We start from the raw sequence: 10,821 nt of genomic DNA, 5'->3' as shown, positions 1-10,821 counted from the left end.
GCATGATTTGTGTTACTTTGTGTTATTAGATTGTTACACTTTTACCAATTAAATATTGGCACTGCACTGAAGTATAAAGATATTTAATAGTATACTGAATAACAATGTAAGAAAAACTAATGTTTGATGCACTCCCGATACACAACGTCTCAATTCCATTTATGGAATTTTTATAAAAATTAAATCTGTAAGCAAATACTTTTAACTCAGTCCATCATACAAGAGCACATATGACATTTGGAACAAAAACATTGAGAACAAAAGAAAACTGTAACTCAAGGACTAAATTATTATTATTATAATTATTATTAACAATTCCAATGAAATTCTCACCCACTTCAAATAAAAATTACAAACATCTGAAACAGTTTACAAATCTGTATAACATAATTACCTTTGTGAAAAACAAGCAGATGCTCTGGTTCTGAGAAAACACATAATAAATACAAAAAAAGGTAGCAAGTTAACACTAAAAAGATGGAACAATGAACATAATAAGTAACTGAATTCATTATAAATAAAAACAGAAATATGATATGTATATATAATAGTTGACATATTACATACACATTTTACTTCCTTTACATTCAAGGAAAGAAAACTAAGATGTACTTGTGAAATTATGACAAAGCCTTTACCTGCAATAAACCACCCCCTAAGTTACCAAAAATTTGTAAGCAATTTCAGTATACTACGAATGAATAGCATTATAAAAGACAGACATTTTACTTGTGAAACAAGGTATAATAGTTTCTGGAGTATCATCACTGACTACAAATCAGATCTAATTTCACATCATTAGGCAAAAAAATTTTCAGGATTCTATTTTCAATTGTGTCCCAGAAAACTAGGACAGACTGTAAATGACAAAGGCAATATTCTGCACACAAGCAATTCAGACCAAAGTATACACAAATGAAATACAAATGGCAATATTCTGCACACAAGCAATTCAGACTAAAGTATATACAAATGAAATACAAATACATGATTAGGATTTGCTAATGAAACATACAATTCAAATTATGTTACAGATATTGTAGCATGTTAGTTTGGTAAGTAGAGCAGTTTAGAGCTATCCTTAACATGGTTTGAAATACAACAAGGGAATTTCAGATGCTTTAGGGGATTAATTTTCTTAACTTAGACTGCTTTAATTTTCTGAAGGAAAGGGAGAAGCAAACCATATTAAACATGTCTCATTTTTATACTTATGAGTAGATGATGCCACACAATCTTAAATTCAATACATACATTTGTCAAACTGTTATGCACTTAAAAGCAGCAAAGAAGAAGAAGAAGAAGAAGAAGAAGAAGAAGAAGTAGAATAAAAATTAAACAGCAGATGGTGGTCCACAAAAATTTCAACTGCACATCTTACCACATAAAAGTAAATTTTGTTGGCATTCTTTTTGATTTCCTGTTAACATGCCATTATATTTGCAAAAGGGTACTGAAATGAATAGGACATTGTATCCTTTATCAATAATCATGCATACATTAACAGATCTTTAGAAAAATAGTTACTGTAATAATAGTAATACAGAGCTCAACAAGTATACTTTTATCTGACAGAGTGGGCTATATCTCCAATTTTTCACTCCACACATCCTGGAATCAGCCTGTTATTGTTTACTTCCATAAAATGCCCCACACTCCATGTGACAAGAGCCTTCATTCTTTTTAATTATACAACATTACAATCATTCTATTATTATCGACAGATTCATTTGCATACAAGGAATATTACAGTCTCGATAAGAGAGGAACTAGCGCCTAAAACTGGGCCTCCCTGCCAGTCTTGATGAAAATCTGCCGCCCCTCCACTGGCTGCCACCTCGAGACACAAAACTCCTGCCAAAAGAATTTCTTATTCCAGGTACAATCTTCATGACTGGTGTCCCACTTTCACTACTTGGGCCAGTAATACGCTGCAAAATAAAAAGTTCGAATTCATTTGCTGTTTGACTATGATGACGATGACGACAATTACTACTACTACTACTACTACTACTACTACTAGCACCACCACCACCACCACCACCACCAACAACAACTGACAGATTGAACAACATGTTGTACTTAAAGGAACAAAACTGGCAAATGTAAACATAATGTAGGGAGTACCCTACATTAAGTGCTGTAAGGTTGCTATTACAGTAGAACATCGCTTTTATGTTCCCAGAATTAATGCTTTCCCGCTGTTTTCAATATTTTGGTATCGTTAGTGTCGAATTTCTTATGTTCGCAATATCAATTTGTAAGAACTCTGCGTTAACATATGAATAAATTTTACTGTATTTTACATTTTAGGGAACACTGTTGGTGAGAAAAAAACTGATGTAAATTGACATAAAATTATGCTGGGGGGTGTTGGCCTTCAAGTAATGTTTACAAACATTAAAAGTTTTTGATGTCAGGGCACTCAACTCTGCAGATCTGAACTGGTGGAACGATTCGTGCTTTGTCTCCAGCCACTGCAAAGCTTCACTACTTCAGTCCACTGAAGAATCTGGTTACACCAATCAGCCACCACGGTGGGAGTAACCAGATTCGTTCGAATCAAGATATCACGACCAATCACAGCAGTTTCCAAACTGTCTCTACTGTGCATGTGCAGATTCATGATCATTGTGATCGCCGTGTCATGTTTGTATTACTCGAATGCATATTTCATGTTTCATTGTTTGGTCACTTGCTGCTCTAGTTGTAATCTTTGCATTGCTAATATAATTCTGGTTTAAATATTGAAACACTGCACAGGTTATGCATTTTCCCATGTTAATCATGATGTGTTTCAAGAATACAATCTGACCGTCAAATACAAATATTTACGTAACACACAATGCGAGTGATAGTTTTCCGCATGTTTGGCTTTTTACTGGAGGAAGTACAGTACCTTATAAGCTCAAAAAGACAACTACAGCATAGTGAATAAGAGGCAGATTGACACACACACACACACACACACACACACACACACACACACACACACACACACCGCAGAAAATACTTACGTAAATATTTATGCCTGAAAATAATGATAATAAAGACTCAAAATGTGTCGTGCTAAGCATGCAAAAATATGTAATGGTGGAATGTTTCATTATTTAAATAAAGAATGGCACAGCTGCAGGCCTCCCAAAAACGTTGACTACGATAAATGAATGAAATCAAACGTTTCTACTTCCGAGATAGTTACCAGTTTCAGTTACGTCAGCAGCTAAACACAGTACAAGATTCAGATAACCTTAATAACCATAATAAACAAATAACTGACTAGCTTTTTTTGTGTGTATTATGTACAAACACTGTGGTGACGAAGGTCAGAGGAAACCCCCTAATACCGTGTTGGACCTCCTTTTGCCCAGTGTAGTGCAGCAACTCAGCTTGGTATGGACTCAAAAACTCATTGGAAGTCCCCTGCAGAAATACTGAGCCACGCTGCATCTACAGCTGTCCACAACTGCAAGTTGCCGGAGCAGGATTTTATACATGAACTGACCGCTTGATTATGCCCCCTAAACGTTCAATGGGAATCACGTCATGTAATCTGGGTGGCAAAACCATTCGTTCAAACTGTCCAGATGTTCTCCAAACCAATCATGTGGCCCGGTGACATGGCACATTCTTGTTCGGGAATATGAAGTATTAATATGGTCTCAAGGCAGCTAAACATAACCATTTCCAACAATTGGTTCTGTTGGACCAGAGGACCCGGTCCATTCCACGAAAATACAGCCCACACCATGACAGAACGACCACTAACATGCACAGTATCTTGTCTTGTTGACAACTTGGGTCCGTGGCTTTGTGGGGTCTGCACCACACTCAAACCATACCATCATCTCTTACCAACTGAAATTGGGACTCATCTGACCAGGCCATGGTTTCCCAGTGATCTAGGGTCCAACCAATATGGTCAAGAGCCCAGGAGACGCACAAAAGGTGATGTCGTGCTGTTAGCAAAGGCGTTCGTGTCAGTCATTTGCTGCCATAACCTGTTAATGCCAAATTTCGACGCAATGTCCCAAAGAGTGTTGCTTGTTTGTTAGTACTGACAACTCTACACAAAAGCCACTGCTCTAGGTCATTAAGTGAAGGCCGTCAGCCACCGTGTTGTCTGTGGTGAGAGCTAACGCCTGAAATTTATTATTCTCAGCACACTTTTGACACTGTGGTTTTGAGAATACTGAATTCTCTAATGATTTTCGAAATGGACTGTCCCATACGTCTAAATCCAACTATCATTACACATTCAAAGTCTTAATTCCCATTGTGCAGTCAGAATCATGTCAGAAACCTTTTCACATAAATCCTCCGAGTACAAATGACAGATCTGCCAATGCACTACCCTTTTATACATTGTGTATGCAATACTAACACGAATTCTTTACAGACGAATGGAAAAACTAGAAGCCGACCTCGGGGAAGATCAGTTTGGATTCCGTAGAAATATTGGAACACGTGAGGCAATACTGACCTTATGACTTATCTTAGAAGAAAGATTAAGGAAAGGCAAACCTACGTTTCTAGCACTTGTAGACTTAGATAAAGCTTTTGACAATGTTGACTGGAGTACTCTCTTTCAAATTCTAACGGTGGCAGGGGTAAAATACAGGGAGCGAAAGGCTATTTACAATTTGTACAGAAACCAGATGGCAGTTATAAGAGTCGAGGGACATGAAAGGGAAGCAGTGGTTGGGAAGGGAGTAAGACAGGGTTGTAGCCTCTCCCCGATGTTATTCAATCTGTATATTGAGCAAGCAGTAAAGGAAACAAAAGAAAAATTCGGAGTAGGTATTAAAATCCATGGAGAAGAAATAAAAACTTTGAGGTTCGCCGATGACATTGTAATTCTGTCAGAGACAGCAAAGGACTTGGAAGAGCAGTTGAACGGAATGGATGGTGTCTTGAAGGGAGGATATAAGATGAACATCAACAAAAGCGAAACGAGGATAATGGAATGTAGTCGAATTAAATCGGGTGATGTTGAGGGTATTAGATTAGGAAATGAGACACTTAAAGTAGTAAAGGAGTTTTGCTATTTGGGGAGCAAAATAACTGATGATGGTCGAAGTAGAGAGGATATAAAATGTAGACTGGCAATGGCAAGGAAAGCGTATCTGAAGAAGAGAAATTTGTTAACATCGAGTATAGATTTAAGTGTCAGGAAGTCGTTTCTGAAAGTATTTGTATGGAGTGTAACCATGTATGGAAGTGAAACATGGACGATAAATAGTTTGGACAAGAAGAGAATAGAAGCTTTCGAAATGTGGTGCTACAGAAGAATGCTGAAGATTAGATGGGTAGATCACATAACTAATGAGGAAGTATTGAATAGGATTGGACATGTTCTGAGGCATCAAGGGATCACCAATTTAGTATTGGAGAGCAGCGTGGAGGGTAAAAATCGTAGGGGGAGACCAAGAGATGAATACACTAAGCAGATTCAGAAGGATGTAGGTTGCAGTAGGTACTGGGAGATGAAGAAGCTTTCACAGGATAGAGTAGCATGGAGAGCTGCATCAAACCAGTCTCGGGACTGAAGACCACAACAACAACAACAACATGCAATACAACCACCATCTGTATATCTGCATTGTGCTCCCCCATGGCTTTTGGCAACTCAGTATGTGGCTTGTATAAAATATGAAAATGCAAGGGGGTCGGGGGTACCTACACTTAACTTTTACTGTTTAAAAAGTCAATTCCCACATTTCAAAATTTCCTGCTTTTTACACCACTTTTTAAAAGTGCCTTGAAAAGTGTAAAAGTAGGGTTTCACAGTATTTAAAGTTTATATTAATGACCCAGTGGATAACACTGAAGGCTGTGCAAGGCTATTCCCAAACAATGTTGTTGTGTACAGGAAGCTTGGAAAATGAACAGAATGCAGGAAAACGTACATGGGATTGATAAATGGGGCAGGGGTGGTCACTGACACTGAACATAAGGAAATTTAACATATTGCACAGAAATAGGGGACAATCTCCACTACTGTTAAACTGCACTATTGGCAACAGATCACTGGAAACAGTAACAACAGTAAAATACCTAGGAGTAACCATCAGGAAAGACCTAAAGCAGAATGAGCAGATGCCAGATTGAGATTCACTGGGAGAATCTTATGGAAATGTAATTCATCCACCAAAGAAGTGGCTTACAAGACAGTCGTTCGATTGATTACTAAATACCATTCATCACTGAGAGTTCAAAGTGTGTGTGTGTGTGTGTGTGTGTGTGTGATATAATTACAAAATTAACAATTTTTAGATTTTTTCCCTTTACTTATACTGTGACACCTTGCTTCTTGCCAAATTTCATGACTATGTCAACGGGAAGTACCCAAGAGTTTTTGATGAATGAGTTTGCAAGTATCAAAACGGCCGATACACACACACACACACACACACACACACACACACACACACACACACACACACAGAGAGAGAGAGAGAGAGAGAGAGAGAGAGAGAGAGATAATATTTTTTCGTGTTATATAGTGATAAATTAATAGCTCTCAGATTATTTCCTTTTCTTGTACTGTGAAACCTTGGGATTCTTGATCCATGGGAAAGTGAGTTTTCAAGTAGTAAAATATGTGACATAAAGGGCCAGATCTTTTGACTGCATTGATTTAGAAGCTTAAAATTTTTACACTGCCAAGATACAAATATTAACTTCATATCTCTACCCACTCCTGGGAAAAAAAAGTTCTTAACAGATGAACAGATAGACAGATAACAAAGCGATCCTATAAGGGTTCCATTTTTACAGACTGAGGCATGTAACACTAAAAAGCGGGGTGTCTTGACATAGTATCTTTACCTCAGTCTGAGAGCATTACAGAGATGCTCAATGTATTCCAGTGCCAGATGTTAAAGAGAGGCATTGTGCATCACAGAGGGGGAAAGAATGGGACATCAAATTACTTCCTGCCACATATGTCTCGTGAAATTTTTTTGTGACAAGAAAATGACAGTAATAAAAGGTCATACAGAGTTTTATCCACAATCATTCTTCCCAGATATTGGTAGTTAATAGACCACGGAAGGGGGAAACAGATAACAGTGCCAGAAGTACTCTCTGCCACACATCTTAAGGTGGCTTGCGGAGTATATATGTAATTGTACCAGTAGTACTAAAACACACATGTACCAATTACTTGGCAAAGCGAACTGAAGATCTGGCCAGAGTGAGAGACTGGCATGTTCAATGTCTGAAAGACGTGGAGGAGACATAACAACAGCCTATGTCCAGTTCTTAAAAGAGGGTCAGCGCCACATGCTATACACCCTGCCTCACACAGCACTTTTTACAACACTCCACGCACACTATCACTGTGACATTTATTCATGGCATTATGTGTGAGAAAGAATCACTGTCCAAATTAACCATGATGTTTCTACAAAACCCAACATGAAACACTTTTTCTTTTAATTATATCATCTCCTTCATGTACAATTACTCATTTATGATGGCACTTTCTATAAGAAATTCCATAGACAGAACAATTTTCCTCGGAGTTCCTTTGCTAGCTACAGAGTCCAGATCTGTGCAATAAATGGCTGGTATATGGTTGATAAAACTGCAGAAATTGCTGCCTAATATCACATCTATCCATATTGACAATGGGATATTTATTATGTGCACTCTTCTTCTTCTAGGCAGATACTTCTATCCCACTCACCTGAGCACCACATCCCTCCTTCCATAATTTACACACCATTGGTTTACTCAAATTTTATACTAAGATGGTATCTGTTCTTTGAGACATGTATAATGGGCGGGGGCACTACGAATTTCGTGCGGCACAATACGTTGGGAATGTGGGTTCTGCGGGAGGCGTGCCAGAGATAAATCCCTGGAGTCGCACTATGCTCTGTGTCCTCAGTGGCTCAGATGGACAGAGCGTCTGCCACGTAAGCAGGAGATGTCCCGGTCGGGGCATACATTTTCATCTGTCCCCGTTGATAGCTGCTTACAGGTGGGACTATAATGGTTTTCATTTCATTGTAATTTTACTCAAATTTAATATTGTGCTTGCAAGTATCGCCACCTTCTTTGTTAGCCCTGTCGCTCCTTCTTCTCACAAATAAATTTAATTATCTTAATAGCAAGTTGTTGTAGCTACCAGTAGACTTTTCCAAAATCACTTTTCTTGCTGGCACTGCAATGTAACAACACATACTATTTCGAACTGAGATGTGGGTGTAATGGTCACTTGACCAAGTTAGTTCCCCTGTGGCCAGCTTACAGTCCACTAGACTGAGTAATCCCTCATGGCTCGAACCTTAAGTTTCAGTTTGCTAGTACATTTTCCCTGCTATTTGAACTTCCATCGGAGTTATCAAGCAAATCATGTTAGAAAATATAAATGCAAACAGCTGTCTGATGATGAGCCTGTCAGTTTGATATTCGTAGGAGGGGATTTTTTTTTTAATAAAATAAATGGCATTATTAAATCATTAACAATTATTATTTTTTTCTTTACTTACTGTTATTTAAGACTTAACATGTATAGCACGCTCGCTTAGCCATGTGCATTAGCAGCCCACTTCTGGAATTTAGGGAGGCACACCAGACACGGGATCAAATCTGCCTGGCAGATTAACGGTGAGGACCAGTATGCCGGCCAGCCTGGATGTGGTTTTTGGATGGTTTCCCACATGTAAGTGAATACCGAGCTGGTGCTCAGATACCACCTGACTTACACTATTCGCAAATAATTTATCTGAAATGTTCTCACAGTTTCACATCGGATAATACTAGATGCAGACACATGTGGTTCACAAATTTCATCCAAAGGAAGGGGGGGGGGGGGGGGGGGGCTCCAGGAAAGGTTAGTGACAGGAGGGGCATACAGCCACCCTCTACCACAAACATTTCCAAATCTATATTAATGTCCAATCCTGTGAAGATATAAGATAAAAAAAGTGGTACAAATTAACCTGCACAAAATCAATTACACTAATGCTATCACAAAGTTCACACACCGTTAGGGGACATTCTCTGAGCACACAGCTGGAGGAAAACGAACATGCACACACATTCACCTACGTGTAGTACTGTGCATAGCAAAGTCTAATTTGAAATACTTCAGCTACACTTAAAAATGAACAAAGGCAGAAAATAAGTTGACAACTGAATACCCAGTCAGCAACCAATCATCAGATGTGGAGCAAATGCTCTGACTCTGGTAGTATGCGGAAGGAACCATTCCAGCACTTCCCTTAAAACGTTTTGGAAAATCTGGATAGCCAGATGGGAATCTGAACCGTTGTCCTCACAAACACAGGTCCAGTGCCTTACCACAGAGCCACCTTACTCACTCAGCTGCATTTAGGAACATTTTCTAATAAAACTTAGTCTTATCTTTTTTTGTTTAAAGATTACAAAAAAGCATTGATACTTTTGCTGAATTCGGTATGTGCTCACAGCTTACAAAAGATGTTATAATAAATGGGGTAAAGAATGCCTCCTGACAACAGATCTGTCAGCAAAGTTACTATTTAACAGCATTTGACAATAATTTTAATGTGCACAACCACAATGTGCATTATGCATTATTCAGTAAAGTCTACATTTCTGCATGTTTGTTATGATGACACAGAAACAAAAAGTCTGTGAGTAATAAACTTCAAATTACTAGTTCTGTGAAGAATGGTGATACAAAAGCAAGTTTAGCACTTGAATGCTGTGTGCCTAAAGGAATTACCAGAGGATGGATGAAAGAAGAGAATAATCTCAAACATTTTGTAAACACAATTGAAAGTGATGTGGGAACAAACAGAAAAAGGAAAAACTAGGAAAAGACAATATACTTGACAGTGATTTTTAATGAAGCCAAGTGAAGGTGTTCCCCTTCCAGGCCAATCATAGAAGATCAACCTGCAAAATTTCACTTTGATTTATATGGTGACAAAGACTTTACTGCTTCTGACAAAAGGGTTTCGAGGTGGAAATGTTACCACATAATTAGCTGAATGAGCACAGAAGTAGTAGTACCGTCTTTCAACTGTGATTCTGCTTCACAATTTCCTGGAATTCTGAACAATATAATCATAGATAAAAATTTAAACAATCATCAAGTGTACAATTTTAATGAAACAATATGTAGTACATACAGCATTGCATTATGTGCTGCTTCAAACTTTGCACGTGAAGTCTGTTATTCCACAGCTCACTCTTGAATCACTACAGTTATGGTATAATGAGTGGATAAAGCAAGTTCCCTGAAAACGCTTCTACTGTGTAGGTGATATTTGACTAAATGTGGAAAACAGACAACAGAGGATATCTGTCTATGGTCTATGAAGGCCTGGAAACAAAGAGAACCTCGTATTTGTGCATGATACAGTATTAAACTCACAAATTTGTTGAAAAACTGAATCTGATAACACATAATAGACGGCACAAGATCTATTACAAGAAGACAAGAGTACACTGAAAACAGACACAATAAAGAAAACCAAGTGGAAGTGATAATTATAAAACTCAAGACTAGTCTGACATATCTTAGGAGACGGATAAATCAAACTGATTTAATAAAGATGCAAATAAAGGAAGATAGAACTTGTGAACCACTTGACACAAAATAGACACAATAAAATGGCAATATTCTACAAAGTAAAGTCGAAAGTACACAACAGGTAAGAGTCCTGGACTTCAAATAGGAAAGGAGAAATGGAGGAACTCTAGAAATAATCCTATAGAAGGTTAGTAAACAGCAAAAAGGAAAACAATGGTCATGGAGTAAGAGTAAAACCTAAGGTCTATATCAGCTCAAAAAAGAATGAGTTAAGAGCAGATTAAAAA

At 37.9% G+C, this 10,821-nt stretch overlaps 1 protein-coding gene across 2 annotated transcripts in view; it reads right to left on the bottom strand.

Annotated features, from left to right (window-relative positions):
* Positions 1-366: 366 nt before the first annotated feature.
* The window catches only part of LOC126106902 (uncharacterized protein C19orf47 homolog), a 47,907-nt gene continuing 37,452 nt past the window's right edge, over positions 367-10,821 (bottom strand). The window contains exon 10 of one of the 2 annotated variants that reach the window (XM_049913320.1): positions 367-1,931. In XM_049913320.1, coding sequence (XP_049769277.1) covers positions 1,770-1,931 — 162 coding nt within the window. In that variant the 3' untranslated portion in view covers positions 367-1,769. The remainder of the gene's footprint in view (positions 1,932-10,821) is intronic. The other variant, XM_049913319.1, reaches the window with a different exon arrangement.

Source organism: Schistocerca cancellata, chromosome 10 (genome assembly GCF_023864275.1).
Source record: "Schistocerca cancellata isolate TAMUIC-IGC-003103 chromosome 10, iqSchCanc2.1, whole genome shotgun sequence".
Classification (NCBI taxonomy): domain Eukaryota; kingdom Metazoa; phylum Arthropoda; class Insecta; order Orthoptera; family Acrididae; genus Schistocerca; species Schistocerca cancellata.
Note: the sequence above shows the minus strand (reverse complement) of the source record. Positions and strands in the feature narration are given on the sequence as shown.